This window comes from Leucopleurus acutus (assembly GCF_964270905.1).
Source record: "Leucopleurus acutus genome assembly, chromosome: 18".
NCBI classification, from domain to species: domain Eukaryota; kingdom Metazoa; phylum Chordata; class Mammalia; order Artiodactyla; family Delphinidae; genus Leucopleurus; species Leucopleurus acutus.
In genome coordinates this window covers 67,195,455-67,217,731 of record NC_139160.1, presented here as the reverse complement: position 1 = coordinate 67,217,731, position 22,277 = coordinate 67,195,455, and the positions used below count along the sequence as shown (strand labels likewise).

At 41.5% G+C, this 22,277-nt stretch overlaps 1 protein-coding gene across 17 annotated transcripts in view; it reads left to right on the top strand.

Annotated features, from left to right (window-relative positions):
- Window positions 1-22,277, top strand: part of DOCK9 (dedicator of cytokinesis 9) — a 378,599-nt gene that overhangs the window by 339,680 nt on the left and 16,642 nt on the right. For 9 of the 17 annotated variants that reach the window (XM_082859679.1, XM_082859678.1, XM_082859674.1 and 6 more), the window contains 9 exons: window positions 2,357-2,494; window positions 2,612-2,794; window positions 4,611-4,724; window positions 4,844-5,059; window positions 6,556-6,613; window positions 7,504-7,581; window positions 8,768-8,874; window positions 20,449-20,571; window positions 21,087-21,200. In XM_082859679.1, coding sequence (XP_082715805.1) covers window positions 2,357-2,494; window positions 2,612-2,794; window positions 4,611-4,724; window positions 4,844-5,059; window positions 6,556-6,613; window positions 7,504-7,581; window positions 8,768-8,874; window positions 20,449-20,571; window positions 21,087-21,200 — 1,131 coding nt within the window. The remainder of the gene's footprint in view (window positions 1-2,356; window positions 2,495-2,611; window positions 2,795-4,610; window positions 4,725-4,843; window positions 5,060-6,555; window positions 6,614-7,503; window positions 7,582-8,767; window positions 8,875-20,448; window positions 20,572-21,086; window positions 21,201-22,277) is intronic. The other 8 variants (XM_082859680.1, XM_082859677.1, XM_082859676.1 and 5 more) reach the window with 1 other exon arrangement.

The following is a 22,277-nucleotide window of genomic DNA, read 5'->3' as shown; positions in this document are numbered from 1 at the left end:
CTAAATAAAAATCAAGCCATATCCCTAGGAAGGATGTAGCTGTCTTAAATAACGTGGTTCCAGATATCTCATTTTGGCGCCTGAGGTTTAAGTTCGTTTTTCTCCTGTTCCTGGCTCTTTAGAAATTACTGATAATGTGTGTTCATTCTCTGAAAGCCCCATTTCCCTTAGGAGGCTGGTAACGACAGTCAAACTTGAATCCACATCAGGCAATTCCTGAGAATTATTTATAACCTATTCTCCACCTTATTGCTAGAAATAAGTCATGCCTTTCCCATTATTCTAACGTCTCATTTAATTTCATTTTCAACAATGAAATTCTCCCATCCTCAGTAAAAGTCTATAGGGAGACAGAGGTAGAAATGAGATACTCCATTGTTATCCATCGTTATTTATGAGTGGAAAAGTGAAGGTGATTTTTGTTTTGCTTTTTTCCCTGCTCTGAGCCTTTCTGAATGTTCAACGTTTTTAATGAGAAAGAGAGAGAGAGAGAGAGAAGAAAATTGATTGGAAAATAAGGAAGGCAGCTGGTAAACTGGGGTGTGTTCAGGACGAAAGGTCCCTTACCCCTTTAAATGAGGGGTTGTTTATATCTTTGTATGCATTTTTATTCCGTTCTTCAAGCAAGTTTTGTGATCAGAACCCAAAGAAGACTAAATCCTGAAAATGGGAAGCAAAAACCTTCACCAGAGAGAGTGAAAGGAAGGAAAATTTAACTCCAGTGGTAACAACTTGGAGACAGGCCAATTCAGACAGCAAGGCCAGAGGTCTTAGCGATTTTTGTATGAACCATCTCTCCTGGATATCTCCAGCAAAGATGGCTGAGAAAATAAAAGCTCATATCCAGATTCATGCAAGCCTTAATCCAGCCATAATTAGGAAGGACTGTGACTCCTGGGAAAAGAACTGCTCAGAAACAGTAAACCCTAAGCAGTTCCCCAAACACTGCAAACAACCTCTTTTTTTTTTTCGGTTGGTGAACAGCTGCTCATGGTTGAGAATTACATCATATTCAGTTAATTAAGTCACATTTTCTGCTCCATTAAATTGCTTCTCTTTCACATGATGGAATTCAATACTGTACTTCAGTGTTTCATGATACAAAGATCACTGTGGATTCCAGGTGTCCTACCAGCTGTAAATACACCCGTGAATTACTGGACCTAAAAAAACAAAACTTATTCCTTAAGTAAAACTTTTTCTCCAACAATAAGACGAGATAAATCTTGAAACTGTTACTCCAGCCGTAATTTGCTGTGCAGCTGAACTATTTGGACATAAGTTGTCTCTGTTCCTTTGGCTAAACTGGAAGGTTGGTTTGAGGTACTGACCTCTGGACATTTTTTTTCAGTGATAGTCATTTTTGCCTCCTTGTGCAAAATGCACACATTCTCCCAAACACACCTTTGTCCTGACAGGCCTGTCTGTATTTGAAGATGCAGCTCTCCGGTGTCAAGCACATGTGGCTGCATGCTGGCCTTTAGTTGGGAGACACCTCTGTCCACTGTGCATGTGCAGCAATCATTGGGAGTTGTAGCCAACCAGACTTTTCACGGTGTTAAACCAGTGTGAATTTGCTGCTGGTGGGAGAAAACCTTGAAAAATGAGGAGAAGTAATTAATGGTGACCCTCTTGCCACTTAACTGAGCTAGATCAGAGGGGGCGTCAGACGATCCCTATACTTGACCTCAAGTCTTCCCAGTAACTATGCAAGCTTAGTTTTAGGGTCGCTGTTTCACAGATGAGAATGGCCAGGCTCAGTTTACCTGTGCAGATCTGTGCACGTGAGAAATGGTGCCTGACCCAAAGCCTGTGCGTTTTCCCCCTTACCAGACTGCCTGGTGATTCATGGCTTCACAGAGTGCCTGAGAGCCTGTGGCAGGGGAGAAAACCCAGCCCTCACTGCTAGAGGACCTGCTCCATACACCTCACTTCAGTGCTTTTTTCCAGCCCATTGATTAGCTGACACCTGTAATGGCACTTCTCTGTTGGAATTAAGGTGTCGCAAACATGACCTCCGTATTAGTTGCTGGTGATAGTAAAAATAAGTAAATGAATAGAAGCCCAATCAGTACTGAGGCACAGTGGTCCTTTAAACCGTAGTACAGTTTGCTGGGAAGTTTTAAATTGGTCTCTCCCTTAGTAGAAAAAGTAAATTCTCCAAAGCATGAATTTATTGATAAGTTTGTACTACAAGAGACTTCTGTGCTTTCCTAGAGGATTCATGGGAAGTTTGTTTAAATTATAAGTTGTCTTAGCACCTGAAAAATGTAACCTTTGAGACTGAAAGTTGTATGAAACCAATCAGCAGTGTCTGGCGTGTCTCACTGACCAAGCTGTCCTTGTGTGTTTTAAGAACCAGCTCCTGGCTGACCACGGACATAATCCCCTCATGAAAAAGGTTTTTGACGTCTACCTGTGTTTTCTTCAAAAACATCAGTCTGAAACGGCTTTAAAAAATGTCTTCACTGCCTTAAGGTCATTAATCTATAAGGTACGTTGTTTCACCAGGGAAGGTCATTCTTGATTCTCACCCATTCTCCTGTGTCCACCTGGAGCTGAACGGGGCACTTACCTCTCTGGGTTCATTTGCTTCCTCATGTCCATGTAGTTTCCCTCAACGTTCTATGAGCGGAGAGCGGACATGTGCGCAGCCCTGTGCTATGAGGTCCTGAAATGCTGCAACTCCAAGCTGAGCTCCATCAGGACTGAGGCCTCCCAGCTGCTGTACTTCCTGATGAGGAACAACTTCGACTACACTGGCAAGAAGTCCTTTGTCCGGACGCATCTGCAGGTGCGTGTGCTTTAGCTTTCCAGGTCAAGTGTGCTGTGTGGAATTATGTTTTAGCAGGAAAATTTTGAGTGTCACATCTGCCAGGTTACCTCGGTGTAAGTATTGAACGATCTGGCCTCTAGATGGAAAATTCAAAAGTCATATTTACTGGTTTTATTTATTTCATCCTCCACATCGTAAGATTTGGGCCCAGGATGTGTTTCTATTGGTAAATTGACATTTAAATGTCGAATCAATGTTCGACTGACCGAAATTCTACTGAGTAAAGATTTATAGAACCTATGAGAGGATACCTCATAGTAAACATCTTAGGTAAGACACAGAAAGCCCAAAGTGACTCTTTTCTGTCTTCCTTCTGTTGACACACCTGCCATCCCTCCAGAGTTAGTGTCCCAAATTCTCTGCTCTGTGAACCAGGCCAGATACTGAAGATTCTTATATATTTTTGTAGACTTTCTTTTTCTGCAAACACACATAGGAGCGCCTTCTCCGTCTCTGTACTTACTCTTTTTTTAAAAAACAAATGTTTATTGCTTGCAAACTGTGTGCTGGGATTCATGGATGAACATGAACAAAACAGGACCTCTCCTGGCCCTCACAGAGTGTCATCTCCTGGAGGACAGACAGACACTGAGGCCCTTGTGCCGTGTGCCCAGTCCCCTAACAGAGGAACTCAGGTGCCCCAGGGAGGGGACCAGGGGGCTTCCCATGGGATGTGACGCATGAAGAGGGGTTTGGGGGTGAGCATGTTCCAGGCCACGCATGCACCATGGGAAAGGCACCATCCAGGGGACCAGAGAAGGTCCTTACAGTGGAGGTGAGAGTATGGGTGAGAACGAGTTGAGATGGCAACATTGCACATTTGGAGGGATCGCCTGGACTCCAGGCTGAGAATGGATCAGAGAGTCAAGGCCTTAGATCGGGAGACCGTGGGGAAACCATGGCTAAGTTTAGGCTAGAGAGGATGCTGTCCTGGGTCAGGCATGGTGAGGTTAGAAGGGAGAGGAGATTGAGTTGACAATACTTAGTGATTGATTATACCTGGGTGTGGTGAAGGTAAAGGATGGGAAGGGGAATGGGGGGAGGGGCATGGTCCACGGTTTAGCTGAGTAACTGGGTAAAGGCAGTGCTATTTGTTTTTTGGGGTTTTTTTTTGCGGTACGCGGGCCTCTCACTGCTGTGGCCCCACCCGCTGCGGAGCACAGGCTCCGGACGCGCAGGCTTAGCGGCCATGGCTCACGGGCGCAGCCGCTCCGCGGCATGTGGGATCTTCCCGGACCGGGGCACGAACCCGTGTCCCCTGCATCGGCAGGCGGACTCTCAACCACTGCGCCACCAGGGAAGCCCAAGGCGGTGCTATTTATAGACCCCCAAAAAGACAGATTCCCCCACTGCATAGTTCATATGTACATGTTTTAATAATAAATGCAAAAGACAGTCCACTTACTGAATATTTAGTACATATAAATTCAAGCCAAAAACCAAAGAGGTAAATAATAAGGTCTTCCTTTTTATTAGAGAAAGTGATAGGTAAGTAACCATCCAAGTGATATGGGCTTATCTGATTCTCATTCCTCTACACTCTCCTGATTAGCATTTTGATGTGCAACCGAGATGGAAGGGTAGCAAAATCACCTTCTAGAATAATTCTTGGAAGGGGGAAGATGACTCAGACATTGTTTCCCACACTGGAGCGATCCTTGTTCGCAGCTTCCCCGTTGCCCCATCCCCGTGCACATCCTAACCAAAGCCAGGAGCTGAGCCTGGGGCGTCACTTGAAGGTGAAATGATTTGCTCACGTTTGTGTGTCCCTAAGGTCATTATTTCCGTCAGCCAACTGATAGCAGACGTTGTTGGCATTGGGGGAACCAGATTCCAGCAGTCCTTGTCTATCATCAACAACTGTGCCAACAGTGACAGGCTCATCAAGGTGGGTGGCCCGGTCTCGTTTTATGTTTTACCCCCAAAACTCCGCCTCATCATCTGATACGTATGCACACGGACAGAATGCAGCTGAAAGCCCCGTGTCCCCCTCCACCCTTGTTGCAGCACACCACCTTCTCCTCGGACGTGAAGGACCTGACCAAAAGGATCCGCACAGTTCTGATGGCCACGGCCCAGATGAAGGAGCATGAGAACGACCCCGAGATGCTGGTGGACCTCCAGTACAGCCTGGCCAAGTCCTACGCCAGCACCCCCGAGCTCCGGAAGACGTGGCTGGACAGCATGGCCCGGATCCATGTCAAAAACGGGGACCTGTCCGAGGTAGCCCCGCAAGCATGTCAATCCGGGCTTTTGAGAAAACAAATTGTGTCCCATTCACTGAAGGAAGCCAATTATGAGAAAAATTTCCCAGTAATTCAAAGAAGCCAGTTAAAAATATGTGATACTTTGAACAGTGCTGGGCTTGGGGTTCCTTCATGGTCATCTAAGCATTTTAACAGTTTACAACATCGTAAGGGGATGCCTCCATCACAACAGAGCATTGTTTGCAGGCTCTTAGAAACATCCATGCGCACACAGGTGCCTGCTAGTTAGGTGCACTCAGCTTCTGCATCAAAACTCCTCTCTAGATCTAAAATTCAGCTATTTTATGATAAAATTAGATTTCCCTGTATCGAAGTCATGAATGACAGGGCATTGCTTTTTCCTGTTTGAGGTAGTCAGTTTCTGTCTGTAGTCGTGGCAGATGTCAGAGCTCCCTCCTGGACAGAGCTGCACAGTTCAATAGGCGACAGCATGGCGGGGGCAGAGGGGGAGTGTGGGCTCCAAGGCAGACTGGATCCCGGATCCGACATTGACTAACTCGGTGACATTGAGCCAGTTCTTAACCCCTCTGTGTCTCTATGACATCATCTGTAAAATGGGGGAAATTAAGGAAAACAGTAGGCTGTAAGGCGGGAAGTATTCCTGTTCCCATGAAAACTCTGCTCAGGGTTCATGCCCGAGGCATTTAGGTGTGATTAACGGTACCACCAAAGAAGTCTGCTTTTACTTGTAAACCTCTCTAACTGCTTAAATTAGTAAAATTGTGTTCTGTATCTGAAAATTTTATGTAACTATTTTTACCTATTGATTGAGTCCATTCTGTTTGACCATAAGTTTAATCTAAGATATACATTAGCCATAATGAAAATGAATTACATGCTGTTAGTAGTAGTAATTTTTTTTATCATTCTGACAAGAACCAGGGCTCAGACATTGGAACCTTCATTTCCAACAGTTCCAACTGGAACTGTTCATTTCCAACAGCTATCTTTAATGTTTTGTAAACCATGGCACCTTGGTGAAAAGAATTTATTTTTATTTTTTCTTTTGTTTTAAGGTGTTTATAATGTTATCCATTTAACATAAAATAATATTTTCATTTAGAATTTTTGGAGAAAGTTATAACTTCATCTCTGAATCTAAGAATGCACATGCCTTTTCTTCAAATGATCCTCTTTTCCCTTTAAGAGAAATAATGCTGAAATTTTATAGTAAGAACAAATGCTTTTTAAAAATCTTTTACATTTAAATTTAGTAATTTTAAATAGAAATAGGTCTTAGCAAATTTACCGTCGTTTGTCTCAATTCAAAGTTTAAAAATTTCAATTTATTTGAATTGTTCTACTTTTTTCAAAAGGTAAGATGTTGGCCATTAGAAACACTAGTTGATGCCTTGAGATCTAATATAAGTACATATAGTCATTAGATTTCTGTTTGTGAGCATTGTGCCATTCTTCATAATTGGTGATTCTGAAACGTGTCTTTTGTTTTAGGCAGCAATGTGCTATGTCCATGTCACAGCCCTGGTGGCAGAATATCTCACACGGAAAGGTAAGAAACGATTCCTGGGTTTTGTGAAATAAATATAAAATTGCACAAAGCAGCAAAGACAAGTGAGAGCCATTAAGAAAGATGTGGATGTGGGGGATTTCTGTGTGTGTGTGTGTATGTGTATGTGTACAGTATATTCATTGTTCTATTCACTGGTGTGACATTTGCTTGATGTGGTAGGCACCGCAGAAATGCAAAACAAAAGTAGGTGGCATTTTGTCATATAACCTCTTACTAATAACTCCATATTGCAAAAACTAGTTAATGAGCTTGGCATCTGGGAGTCCCTGACCAGCCAATCTCCAGCTGAAAAGATTTTATTTTCCCTTAAGATAGTTCCCAGCGGAACTGTTTACCAATCAAAAGGCAGCTGTAACAGGAGGTGATCAGGCAGTATTTTCTGGAGCACAGCCCGGTCGGCTTTGCTGTGTGCGAAGGCAGCTTGCAGGCTGGAAACCTTGCCGCCCCATGGAAGGAGCTGGCAGGAGTGAGTGCCACCCACCTGTGTGCTAAGTGCTTGTTCCCACGTTAGCAGGCCGCGAGTTCTGTCACAGCTCCTCTGGTTAAACACCAGTTGCTCGTTTCCACTTCAAATTTGAGAACACGGGGCTTTTAGAAAGGCCAGTTGTGTTCATGTGTGTACTGGAGCACGGCTGCACCAGATCTGGCTAATTCCTTCACAATGTGAGGAAACCACAGATGGCCAGGTCAGGGAATTTCTATCTTTCTGGTACAGCTGGCTCTTTGGAATGGAATTTAAGGGCATCTAGGCTTGTCATACGTCAGAGCTGGAAGGAGAAAGAAACCAGGGAGGGGCTCCGTATTCTCTTACTGCCAGCACGATTTCCTGTTGAGACCTTCTGTCGGGTAATACATCTCCTCACGTTTAGAAGCAGACCTAGCCCTCCAGCTGGAGCCGTCCTTCCTCCCCTCCAGCCACAGCACCTGCCAGAGGAGGCGCCGGGGAGGTGAGCTGAGGGTGGGCCGGCCGCCCCGTCCCTGTGACACTCAGACATATGGGGTTTCTCTTTCAACTCTGCTGGGATGGACTTGGCTCTCCTTCCCTCCCTTCTTTTCCTGGCCACTCTGGTTTGATGGCAGGCAAGGAGAAGAAAGCACTTTGGCCACCATTGTCGTTCCACCAGAGCTGAGCTGTATTTTTAAATCTACTCTGTAGCCAAAAACATGGATGGTTGGATTTTATAATTTTGCTTTTTGTACACTCATGTATCCTCAAGCTCCCAGGTTAGTGCTTTGCATAGGGGAATCTTTGTCTCCATGAAACAAAAGCAAGGCGAAAGCTGGACATTGGCAGAGATGCTAGACAACCCATGAAGGGGCTGGAAACCTAGACCACGTGCAGCAGAAACATCTCTGACTTTAGGGTCCACTCTTCCGAGACTTGATTTCAAACTACTCTGTGTTCCTTTTTGTCCTGAAACATGGGAGTAGAGCAGGAAGACATTTCAAGTCCTTCTTCACTTGATCATTTTTGCCCAGCTGACATTGTCCAAGTGACATGAAACTTTCCCCAGTGACTCCATGGGAGGAAAGGCCTCTTCTTACCCCTCAGGCTGCTGACGTGGAACCAGCCAAGGCAGCCCCTCAGCTCACGGCTGCGGCCATCGAGTCACATCTTGGTAGACTGCTTCCTGCAGGAGAAGGGCGAGTTCTAATCTGAGTTCTGGGTTACCCCAGCCAGAGTAGGTGAGATGACAGCTGGAAGTAAACAGAGTTGTTTTTGAGTCTGTATTTCTCTGATTGGCTTTGGCTTCTTTATTTTTCTTGGTATCTGAGCATGGGTCATTTTACCAAATCAAACTATTGTTGTTATTACCTTGCTATTAATTTGATTCAATACCTATTTCAGTTTATTTAAGGATTACATACATTTTAATAAAGGTGGGTGAAAAATAAAAAGGGATGAGAAAAATAAAAAAAATTGAGGGCAGTGAGGGTTAAATATTGAGGAAGCGAATGAAGGAAAGCACACAGTGGCGCCCAGGCTCCCCATGGGAACGCTGGCCTGAGACGCAAGAGATTTCAAGATCGGTCCTCGTTCAACCCAGAAACAAACAGGGCAGGAAGAACCCTCGCGGTTCATCCACTTTCAGGTTGATAGCTCCAACTGTCTCCCCTGCTCTCTAATTCTAGGCATGTTTAGACAAGGATGCACAGCTTTCAGGGTGATTACCCCGAACATAGATGAGGAGGCCTCCATGATGGAAGACGTTGGCATGCAGGACGTCCACTTCAACGAGGTGAGCGCCGCAGCCCGCTAGGGCTCCGGTAACCCCAGTGTCTCGGGTGCTGCCGTTCACCCGCCCCTGCACCAAACTGGGATTTTCTGTCTGCAGCTGCTGTGTACACACTTCACTCTAAGATAATTCTCCAGAACACTGAAACTGAACAGTGAAAGCTTCTGCCATTCCCATTCCCAGGAACTCCCCCTTTCCTCTGGAGAGAGTGTGAGGAACTAGTTAATAGTGAAGTGAGGCTGAGAGCTTGAACACTTGGGGTAAAAGGCCCAGTATTGTGAATCATAAAGTTTCTCATTCTTCGCAACAGTTAATTTCTCTGGTTCCTGGGTTTTATTTCTGACTTTTAGATCAGTATCTCCAACACAAGATATCTCCCCGATGTCCCCACACATGCAAGGCCATGAGAGGCCAGACTGGGCTCAGGGGCAGAGCAACCCCTGTCCAGGCCCCCAGTTCTCTGCCCCCACTTGAGTGCTGTCAGCTAGGGCCTGTGCACCATGAGTAGATAAGACCACCCTTGCCCACCCCCCATAAAGACCAGAAAGTTTGACTTTAGATCATTGTAGCAGTTTTTGCAAGTTTCTTGCCAAAACAGGATCACCCTGCAGCCACTTAAAATCTGAAACTAGAGAGTTCTGAAATACAGCTAGGAATTTGAACAAATGCCAATTTTCTGTGTGCGTGTTTCTTCACGTGGAGAGAAAGAACAGAGAAAGGAGTAAACGTCTTCTGCCTCTGTTATACTTGTGTTTATGATGTGGAAGTCCTGCAATTAATATCAGGACTTTTGATCATGTTCATGCTGGTAAGCAGGGCCCATGAGCAAACATCCTCCGTGACACTGACCAACCATGAATCAGCAATTCTCAAAGTGTGGTCCTGGGGTCCCCGAGACCCTTTCGGGAAGTCTATGAGGTCCTTACTTTTCCAATGAATATCTCTGTGAGGCTGGATTTTCTTTGTCTACATCACCCAGAACAACATATTGAAGAGATTGAATGCAGAAGCAGAGACAGGAATCCAGGCTTCTCCTACGAAGTCAGACATCAGAGTTGCAAAAAATGTAAAACAATGCCACTCTTCTCCTTAATTTTTTCTTTGAAAATGTTGTTTTTTCATTAACAGTGTTATTTTCATTAACATGTCATAGGTTTATTATCTTAGTATAAAGTAATAAATCTTTTTACTTTTTTCAGTTTTAATTCCTAATATTGTAAATATTGAGAGGTAACACCCATGTATACAGAAGTTCTCAGCTATTTTTAAAGAATTCTCAATAATGTTTATGCTATATAAAGGGACCTTAAGCCTCAAAAGTTTAAGAACCACTGCCAAAAATTGTCTAGTCTCAAATGACCCTCTAAATTAAAAATTAACTGTGAGAAATAAGGATAATATATAGAGTGACTTCACATTTAAAAATTAAAATAATTTTAACCAAAATACATGAAGTTCTCTAAGTATTCTGAAGGGGAAAAAAAAAACCAGTTGGTTATTACATGGTCTTAACAGTTCAGCTGTTTCTCCACCTTGAAATGCCTGGCCCAATGGTAATTTTTTATTTTTTACTCTGACGTGTGTGCCTGTCCCTTAGGCAACAAGGCCCGCACGCTCTTGGCTTTGAACTCCTCGCTTCAAGGAGGGCTTGCACTGGGTTCTTCCCTGAAAAGAGGCTTGAACGCATTGTTTCCTTGGAGAAACCACCCTTGTCCCCCGCTGACCAGTCAGTCCTCCGGAGCGCAGCACTTTGTTTAGATTCGATAAGGAAAACAGCAATGCCAAGAACAACTAAAGATTCGAAAGTAAACAGTTGTGGGTAACCTGTCATCTGGAATGATAACGTGAAGTTCAGGTTTGCTCATCGGATTAAGTAATAGGCTGGAATAGTCTCTGCAGCCTAGGGAATGAGCCCTGTGAAGTCAAGGGCAGGCTTGATTGGGGAAATTTGTGGATGGCACCCGCTCTGAGTAATAACTGCACGTGTGACAGGGATAACTTTATCAGTTAGTTTCAGAATATGGACTTTCCACCCTGTCCTTGAAGCGTAAAGTTGGTAAATCTTTAACAAGGTCCATAGTGCACGACGATCTATCCTGATTAGGATGTGGCACGGGGTTGTAAAGCCCCAAGCAAGCCCTGCACATTAAGAGTGAAACTAGCCAGCAGTGAAAAAAAGAACGTGTTCCAAAAGTCACGAAAGCAGAAACTGCCACGTAGTTTCAAGAAAAAGGGAAAGTCGAATATCTCTGCCAGAGGAGGAGTTTTGGGGAAAGCTGATGGGAATAGGTGTAGAACAATAGTTTAATAAAAATCATTGCCCTTTTAATGTGCATTATTAGATATATTTAAATGTCTAAGATGCTCTCCTAACATGATTTTAGAGGCGCTACCTAAAAATGCACAATTCTCCTAGGAGGAGACCTCAGATGAGTTTTTATTGGTAGCAGTCCATCTTCCTTGACTCTGATCTAAAGAGCGAACTCCCCCGCAGCTGCTTTTGATTAAAGAGAAACGTCTCATTCCTGTTTACATTTTGTTTCACAAATTGGAGCCTATGCAGATTGAAGAATTCTGAGTTTCCTATGGTGTCAAAATTCCATGCAGCCCATGTTGTTTTGAGATCCCTCCCTCATTATCCCATACAGGCAGGGTCCTAGAAGGAAATAGGTAGCACTCTCAGAAATTGAAGCAAGTCTAACAAAGGGACTATTTTGAAAAGTTTGGTCAGGGTTTAGGGAAACCAACGAGGAACATTGCAGAACCCTGGAGGTTAGCAACAGCTGGGTTGCCACTGTCAACCTGTGGGCTAAGGGAGCGGGGAGAGAGAAACTACACAGAGGGGCCATCTGCCCCGGCTCAGTCCTGGCATGGGGGCAGGGAGGGAGGCACCCCCTCCCCACACTCTCCTTCTGTCCACCAGTCTCCTGCTGGCCTTCCACTGGCTGAGCCCAGCAGGCAGGCCAGCAGTCCTGGTGCGTCGGCCCGCATGGCACAGAGCGAGGGAGGAACGGGGCCAAAAGGGACTGTGGTGGGGAACTGGAAAATACAGTCCGTCCTCATTATTTGCCCAGTTGCTAAAATTTCTTTGTTACCCCAGAATCAGCATGAGGCGCTTTTACAGTCATTTGGGGACATGGCACAAAGCAGCAAAAAATTTGAGGCCACACGTTCCCATCTGAGGCTGAACAGGCAACACTCTGGCTCCTTATTTCAGCTCGTGCTGTAAACAGGGGTCCTTCTCTGGCCCCGTAGCATGGTGCTGAAGTGCTGTCCAGTGTTCCTGAGCTCAGGAAGGTGATGTGCCTTACAGAGAAAATACTTGTCAGATAAGCTCTGTTCCAGCAGGAGTTACAGTGCTTTGGGTCGTGGGTTCAATATTAATGAATCAACAATATGTACTAAATGAGGTGTCTTTAAACAGAAACACACATAAAACAAGGTTATGTACTAATCAATTGCCAAAAATTTTGTAACCAGAGGCTCTCTAGAGCCTAATCCTGTATTTCCCCAAGAAGGGCGTGTTCCGTGTTCACAAATTTAGTGTCGGTGGTGACCATAGAACATAACCACAGCAAATAATGAGGATCGACTGTATTTGGCACCCTCAAGTGTTGTTTCGCAGACCAGCAACGGTGAGGTTCACCTGGCAGGTCACTGACTTATCTTAGCCAAACTGCATCTACTCAGAAATAACAAACATAAAATGTTTATACCTACAGAACATCCCAAGAGAGAGTTAGCAACAAAACACATTCTGTGGTTCCTCTGTTTACATCTCATCCAAGCCTGGCAATTTTCTGTAACCCTGTAGAGTGGTCTAAGCATCTACTTTTCCTTGACCGAGAGTGCTCTTAGAACCGCCAAAGTTATATAGCATATCTTCATTTTTATAATGCTTCTCGAAAACAATAGCAGTAGGGAACGTGGCCCATGGAACTTGTCTGACTGCTCGACCTTGTCTCATACCAGGACATATTGCCCTGCTTCATGTTGCAAATATTTCCTAAGCTTCCTTATGCTGGAGAAACAGGGGTGAGCATGATGTGATGTGATCATGATGTGATCTGCCCCAACACACAACACTGCTTCTGATGCTTTCTTGCCATTGAGGAGAAACACCTAAACCACGGTCCCTTAGAATCTGAATTGAAAGTTGTCTCAGTTCTTTGTGGCTTAGAAATTTCTACATTTACATGTGTTGATTCACTCCATAAACTAGCTGTGTGCCATGTGCCAGCTCAGTGATGTATGAGGGAGTGCCTATCTTAGAAAGTTCGACCTAGTGTGCTAGTCCTCAAGCTTTAGTGTGCTTAAAAATTACGTAGATTCCTATTACAAATATAGATTCCCATTCTAACCCACCCCCACCCATCCCCAGATTTAGTTGGGTGACTGTAGTGCCTGGGAATCTGTATTTTAACAAGCATGCCAGGTGATTATTCCGATACAAAGGATCTTCGACTGTATCTTGAGAATGATGCCATGATGTACGCCATTGCCCGAGCCAGGTCACATGCTTACGGTTATTCCCAAATGGTAGATAAAAGAGATAGCTAGCTTCATAAGAAAGGTTAAATTAAATCAGTCAGTCCTAAGATGGGGCAAATATTATTTAAGTGAAAAAACCCTGCAAATACACAGGCTCATAATGCATTTTCAAGCACACACATGCGCCCATGCACAGCATTAGTGAGCTATTTCCACAGACAGGTGCTTGGTGCCGTCAACTGCATGGCTGTGGCACACCTAAAAATGACTGGCTAATTACATTTTAAACAGCTTCCTGAATGGCTTACGAGCTTAGTGTACCGAGATCTTTTTAAGTCTAGTCTAATATCATAAAATGTGTACTTTCCAGGTGCATAAAGCTCATTGAGGTTTGTTTTTTTTCCCCCGACCAGTGATTACTTATAGTTCTTTGCATGTATTGACAATTTAGAAAAAAAATAACTTGGCATTTAGATTTTAAACAAGGGGGAAAACTATCAGACTTTCTGTATGATCGCCTTTCAAGGTCACCACTCTGACCGCTGTCAGTGTAAGTTCTGGTTTTCAAGTGATTGCTGAGAATTCAAAGTAAATTCATACGTGGAATTTCTGTTGAGAATATTATTCATATATGCCCCGATGTTTAGTTACTATGATGTCTTAGTTGTTTTTTTTTTTTTTTTATAAATTTATTTATTTATTTTTTGGCTGTGTTGGGTCTTCGTTTCTGTGTGAGGGCTTTCTCTAGTTGCAGCAAGCAGGGGCCACCCTTCATCGCGGTGTGCAGGCCTCTCACTATCGCAGCCTCTCTTGTTGCAGAGCACAGGCTCCAGACGCGCAGGCTCAGTAGTTGTGGCTCACGGGCCTAGTTGCTCCGCGGCATGTGGGATCCTCCCAGACCAGGGCTCGAACCCGTGTCCCCTGCATTGGCAGGCAGATTCTCAACCACTGCGCCACCAGGGAAGCCCTGATGTCTTAGTTCTTATGACTCTTTATAATTTTGTGTTGACATATGGTCTCTCAAACTTAGCTGTCTGTGATTGCTGGTTATTTGTATTCAAAGAATTGTTACTTGATGCACCAGCTGTAAACATCTAGGTATAGAGTTGACATTAGCTTGAATAATTTACCTTACTAAATTAAGCTTTGATGCTCAGTAATCCATACTCTACCTTTATGAGAGAAGGACTTAACCTTTTTTTAAAAATAAAAGCCATTTTTAGTTTGTTATTGGGTAAAATCTCTAACTACTCTGCTTTTTATAGTATACATTACCATTTTCTACAATAAAAAGTGATATTCAGACTGATACACTATAGATCCTGAATGCCTCCTGAATCAAAAGAAAAGATAAAATAATGTCCAGTAGCATATATAGGTTGATGATGTATTATTTCCTAATTCTTAATTACCATCAAATTGTGATTCTTATTTCATAGTTATTTACTAAGCTCTATTCACTCTATGAAACATTACTGTTTTCCAACCATTCTGGGAAGTGTCCCTGGTTGAAGTCTACTTTTTTATACCAAATATGGCAGATTCTTCCATAGTGAACTGAATTGTCCATAGTATTGATATGCCACAAGAATTCAGATTTCATCGTTATTAAACTTTCCAGTGTTTCTGGTTTGACAAATGAGTAAAAGTAGTATTCAAATCTTAGTCTCACAATTAGGAGCATTTGGCCCAGGCGATTACTCATAAACTCTATTTGATATATATTTAAGTGACTAAATCTAGAACCATTCAAAATATACCTGGAAGGCTGCTATACGCAGACGCCTTATGAGGTATAGACAGAACATCATTTTAAAATCAAGTAACATCTTCCTTATATAATACTTCCTTGTTGTGATAGTGGATGTATGTCTGTGTGCATTTTCATTTCTCATAAAATTATCTGTTTCAATTATTAATTTATTTTTAGAAAACTTTTGAATGTGGCTATTTAATCTGTGTATTTAATCTTTCCACCTCCCCGACCTCATCTCTCTGCCCTGTTTGACTCAGATTTTATACTCTGGCCCTCAAACTACTTATAAATTTCTCACACACCATGCTGCCATCTCTCCCATGTCTCTACCCAGGCTGTTCCCTCTCCCTAGAATGTCTCCCCCCTCTTCCTTGCTATTCCCACCTTTCACCTTCACCTCACTAACTCCTGATGATGTGTAAGACTCAGCCAGTCATCGCTTTCTGCAACCTTCCATGGCCCCCCATCCCCCATCACTGGATAGGTGCTGCTCCTCTCTGCGTCCCTGATTCCCTGCGCGTTTATCAGCACACTCACCACCATCTTTTGTAATCTCTTTATGGATCTGCATAGAGATCTGAGCTTTATGAGCAGGAAGTGCTCTCTTCACATGATTCTTGGCCTCCCCTGGACTCACTCAGAGACACACAGACTGTTGTTAAGTCAGTAAATGCCTACTGCTCTCAGTTCAGAGTGTCTACCTTCTGACTTGCAGTTTGGCACGTATTTGAAATCACTGTGGTTTTCTCTGTCCTCAGTATCTTAGCATGCACGTCAAATCTCTTCCAGTCGGTGGTCGTGAGTCTCTAGTCCATCAGTTCTAGCTGCTTCAAAGGACAACCTCTCTGTGTCTTTGAGGGCCTCCTCCTCAAAGCCAGTTTCGTGTATACCACATAACCTGATAAACTATCCCAAACCCACCCCCAGCCCACGTTTAGTAAAAATCTACAGAGCCATTTTTATAAATTACAGAAACTTAAATTTTACTTATATAGGTTTGTTTTATAAACCCAGTGTCGAATACAGTGCCTTGTATGTAGTAGCTTCTTGGTAAAATGTGTGAATGAATGAAAGAATCAAGTTAATGATGTGGTGTAGTGACTGTACCTGGTTATAACATTTATAACTCTTTGAGAAGAATGTTCAATTTTATATGAGATTATATTGAAGTTACTCTAGAGTCTTATTGTGCTGTAACTGCTAAGCATGGAGTTAAGAACCTTTAGGTCTCTCTGATCCCATCCACAATAAATAGGGTGTCATCTTTGTGTATTTACTTCTACAGTGTGAACCATACTATAGTTTGAACAAAACCCAGTAGTGAGAAAAGAAGGGGCCAAATAAGTAGTCTGTAAGTTAAACCTAAGAATAGCTTTAAGATGGGTAAATTTCCATGCCTTGACTATTTTGTTATCAGAAGAATTCCTTGGTTGTACAGCATTCTCATCCCTGATGGGAAATTGGGTCTTCTCAGAATTCATTCACCTCTGCTGTAGTCCCACAGCATCACTGAGAATGAAGATGCTCAATAAATACCCAGTGCAGTGTCTGTGATCTAAGATATGTAAGAATTGCAAGGCTTTGATAAAGGACTTGTTTCCTTACAGCGAAGGACAGCTAATAGTAATATTGTTATATTACTAACAAAAATGCAGATCGATTCATTCATCCAAGAAATTCTTGCCTACCAAATATGTATGTGGCACTGTGGGATATTACATTATCCAGTAGAAGTAAGATATCATTTTTCAAAAATTAATACAAAGTAGAAAGTGATGATTGAAAAAGAGAAATTTGTTTAACTGGCCTATTAATTACATATAGCATTTAGTTTTCAGAGCGTTTTAATGGATAAAATTTTATTTGATCATCACAACCACCAAATTAGATTAGACCTTTATTACTTTCCCAGTTTTACAAATATGCTAAAGTAAGTACATTGACACTGACACTATACAAGTTTTATTTTTATGCTTTTCTTTTATGTAGCTTTTTATAATCAGAGAAGCATGAGAAAAATCATAAAATCTTGTCATATTTAACCTGGATAGATTCTCCATTGGAAAAGATTTGAGACAAAACTAAGAGAAAACAGAGAGAGGTTTTGCAACTTCATAATACAAATGCACAAAGAAAAGATATGGTGTTAGGACCTTTACTGACTTTTTTCTTTGTCTATAGCTGTTAGGATAATTACTACATATTCTGGCTTCAGTGTTTGCACTTAATGAGACCTACAATAAAAGTATGAGATAACTGATATACCTCTTTATAAGCATTGGTACAGAGTTTAGTCACACAGATGACAGTTTTATGATTTGTATGTTGTAAATATGACATAGGAATTAAATGTCTTGCTTTAAAGATGGTTTGTTTAAGTCAGTTAGGTAGTATTTTCTGGTAAATTGATTCACAACTGCTTTTAAAATGTTTATTTTCTTTGGACCTATAAACCGTAGACATTAGGACTATAATGAAACATTAGGCTGGTAATGAAAAACACAGGTCGTGCCCTTCATTTACAGAACTATGGAGGATACAAACATATTAAAAGGCAACTATAAAAGCCTTAAAAACTATATCAGCAAATTTAATCTAGCAGTATATAAATAAGAGGAATATATTGTGACTAAATGGTGTTTACCCTGACAATGCACCGTTAGTCCAACCCTGTAAAAACCAATTAATATAATTCACCATATTAACAGAATAAATAAGGGAAGTCTTATGACCATCTTAATAGATGCAGAAAAATCATTTGAAAAAATTCAATATCCATTCATGAGTTAAAAAAAAAAATCCTAGGAGTAGAAAGGAACTTCTTCAAGAAAAAAGATTATCTACAAAAAACCTACAGCTAACATCATACTTTATGGTGAAAGACTAAAATGCTTTCCCCCTAAAATTGGGAACAAGACAAGAATACCTGCTTTACCACTCCTATTCGACATTGTGCTGCAGGTTCTAGCCAGTGCAGTAAGGTAAGAAAAAGAAATAAAACTGCGTATATTGACATAAGATGCAGTTGTCTTTTGTGACAGAAGTAACCTGAAAGAATTTACAAGAGAAGTTACTAAAACTGAGTTTAGCAAGATCATAGGACATAAGATCAGTGTACAGAAATCAATCAACCTTCACGTTTAGAGATTCTTATACCGTAGTTTCACCATATTGTTAACAATTATTTTGTATAATTCCTACAAACAGGTATGCTGGATGACTTTAAATCTTACTCAAATAAAGGCCTTTACTCCAAAAAAAAAAAAAAATCATCAAAATTAAAAAACAGTACTGTTTATAAAAGCATCAAAAACGTTGAAAAATTAGGTGTAAATCTGTAGAGATTTGTATGCTAAAAACTACCAAACACTGATGAAAGAAATCAGAGAAGTCCCAAATAAGTGGTGCGAAAGACTCAGTATTTTTAAGATGTCACTTCTCCCTAAATTGATTTATAGATTCAAAGCAATCCTAATCGAACTCCCATCTGGAGTTCTGGTAGAAATTGATAAACAGATTCTAAAATTTATATGGAAAAGCAAAGGAACTAGACTAGCCAAAACAATTTTGAAAAAGTTGGAAGAGCCGTGCTGATTTCAAGATAAAGCAGTGGTTCTCAGCTAGGGATGATTTTGCACCCTCTCTCCCAGGGAACATTTGGCTGTGTCTGGAAAGGTTTTTTAATGTCACAATTTGGGAAAAGGGGGAAGGGTGGTGCTACTGCTACTGGCATCTAGTGGGTAAAGGCTAAGAATGCTGCTAAACATCCTATAATGCATAGGACAGCCCCCCAGAAAAAAGAGTTGTCTGGCCCAAAATATTGTTCATGTCACTGTGGAGAAACCCTTCGATAAAGCTACAGTAGTGATCAAGACGGTGTGATATTGGCACAAAGACAGACACATCTATCAATGGAACAAAGTAGAGAAGCCAGAAATAGACCCACACAGGTATGGTCAGTTGATTTTTGACAAAAATTCAAAGGCACTTCAATGGTGAAAGGACCGTCTTTCATCAAGTGGTGTTGGAACAACTGAACATTCATATGGGAAAAATAAGTTGACCTGTACTTTACACTGTATTCTAGGATCAAAGGATCCTAGACTTAAATATGAAATATAAAACTATAAAACTTCTGGAAGAAAACATAGGAGATAATCTTTGTGAACTTGATAAAGGTCTCTTAGATGTAATGTATAAAGCACGATCCAGAAAATAAAAACTTGATAAATGGAGCTTCACCAAAATTTAAAACATCTGCTCTTCACAAGACACTGTTAAGAAAATCCAGAGACAGGCTACAGATTGGGAGAAAATTATAAATCACTTTTATGCAAAATATATAAAGAACTCTCAAAACCCAATAATAAGAAAATAACCCAATAGAAGAAGAGTGAGGAAAAGATTTGAATAGGTACTTCACCCAAGCTATATAGATGACAAATAAGCACATGAAGTTTACTCAACCTCATTAATGAAACCCTACTCCAATGGGCTTAAATAAAGGTCGAATAAATTGACTTCCATTAGTAAATTCCACAGAGGATTGACAAATCAATCTGATTGTTTAACAAAGTGGTAAAAGATACAGTTACTTTGGAAGGGAGAAGGAGCTCTCCACTCTGGTAATAGGGCAGACAGGCCCCTGGCTGGCCATGGGATGTCCAGTCTGCTGAGAGCATCTGTCCCAGCATTCCCAGCAAGGGTCCTAAAATTCACCCTGATTGGCCAGAAAATAGATTTATGCTGGTTAGTTTAAACCTGAGGCACCTGTCCCAGCCCTTGAGTCATAGTGTTAGCTTCTTCCAAAGTTCAAGGGCTTTAATGGAGGCAGGGTGACTGCGCAAACTTAAGTAGATAGAAATTTTGAAAGGAAAAGGGAAAGAATGTTGGTGAGGCAGCCATAGTGCCTACCACACTCCATTACTGAATTGCTCTAAGATGTTTAAATTGGTTTGAAGTCATGCTTAGTGACTTTCCATGTCTCAGCATTGTTATTGTTCCTCAGAAAGGAAGAAAATCTACATTATATTTAGAAAAAGAAAACTAAGAACAAAAATTGAGAGCCTGTGTGAAACCATCAATTTCAATTTTTTTCCATGCATTTAACTATTACACAGTTACACAATGTGACCCTTCGTTTCTGTTTGTAAACATGTTTGGAAAATAGCTCATTAAAAAAAAGAAACATGGAAGTTAGTGTTTAAAAATATTACATATTTTGAAATTTTCTTCCTGGCCATCTTAACCGATTATGTATTCTGCAAGGAACACAATGCCAATTTCCCTGTAACACTCTTTCCTGGCCGGGGGCCTTCTTCTTTGATCAGGATGTGCTCATGGAGCTCCTGGAACAGTGTGCAGACGGACTCTGGAAGGCCGAGCGCTATGAGCTGATCGCCGACATTTATAAGCTCATCATCCCCATCTACGAGAAGCGGAGGGATTTTGAGGTATCTGAGTGGTTTGTTTTCTCCCATTTGAGAGGACAGTGGAGTGACACACATCCCCAGACATTCTTATATGCAGAAAGCGCAAGCAGGCCATTTGAGCAATGACCTCTGACCTGCCACGTGACACTGGCAGTCGCCACCCTCAGAGCCATCAGGTGTCACACCTCTACCCAGACCTCAAATCTCAAACGACAAGGGGTGGGAATTCTGGCACTCCACCTCTTAGCTAAGGAATGGAGTAGGAAAAGCGAAGACTGCAAACGTCATCAGAGGACTGAATGGGCTTACTGCACTGGAAATCCAGTGGGTCTTCAATATGCAGGATGGCCCTTTGGGTAGAAAACAAAACAGTTGGATAATGATCACTACCAGTTGTGCTGTCAAAATTCATTCTTGATTTTTTTTTGAAACTCAAGTCCAACGAATTTTCACCTATATAGTATCATTTCATTGTTATTTTAAAATAATTCTACTAGTTGCAAGTGGGAAGAAATGGGGTTTGTTCTGCTTTCCAGAGGCTGGCCCATCTGTATGACACACTGCATCGAGCCTACAGCAAGGTGACTGAGGTCATGCACTCAGGCCGAAGGCTTCTGGGGACGTACTTCCGAGTAGCCTTCTTCGGACAGGTGAGCCTCCTCTCTGTTCTCTAGGCCGTCCCAAGTCCTTTTTTTCTTGTTTAAACTCTATATACAAAGTGGTATTTTGTAAATTTTCTGTTTTCTAGAAATGCTAATTTGATGAATTTGTCATGTTTAGTATGGTTCTTATCTTCCTCAGTAGTAAACTTTCTGCCTTTTTTTCTTTCTTCCTGTCTTTTTATTACTTTCTTAAGGCAGCGGTAAGTTCTCCTTCCATAAGATATTCTTAGCGGCATCTTTGGTACCTCAGTGTGGTTTGCAAGTTTCCTTTTCAAGTCTGTATGTATATCTGTCCAGTCATTACAAACTCCAAAACAAAATTAACATTTTATTCCATTTACAGAAATAAATCACCTGTTCCCTTACACGTCTATACTGCATGTTTTAAACCAAAATTAAGACTTTGTGGTTTCCTTTGTCCCTGTGCTTCTCTATCTTTTATAATACAATATCTCTGCAAGTAGATTTACCATTGTAATATTTCAGAAACCCTTTAGAAAAGGGGTCATTTAAATTTAACTGAAAGTTTAACCTCCAAGTCTCTAACATGATTAAATAGTATAAATTACAATCCATTTATTCAGGGTGTGTGGTTTTCTATGAGCATTCTATAACCTTCAATTTATCCTGTTATTTATTGTCTTTTATAACTTTATAGCAATACCAGTTTACAGACAGTGAAACAGATGTGGAGGTAATTACAGTAAATACATAAAAAGCAAGTAATGTAGTGAAATCACTGCATCTAAACTCCTAGTTTGATGTGGGTGTTTTTTGTTTCATGTTAGCCTGCATTTTTTTCTTTTATATACTGTGTTTTTTGCACCATTTTCTCTCTTTCATTTTAGATGAGAAAATTTTTTTTTAATTTATTTCAAATATTAACCCAATCTGGGCTTTTTAGTTTTCAACCTTTTTCACTTCCCATGCAATACTTAGCCTGCTTGTATCGAGACATGATTGGTGCTAAAACAGATGATGCCTGGTGATAATGAAAATATTTCCTGATCTTATGCTACAGCCCTTTAATATTTGTCTCATCAGGAAGACAAAACATAATTTACA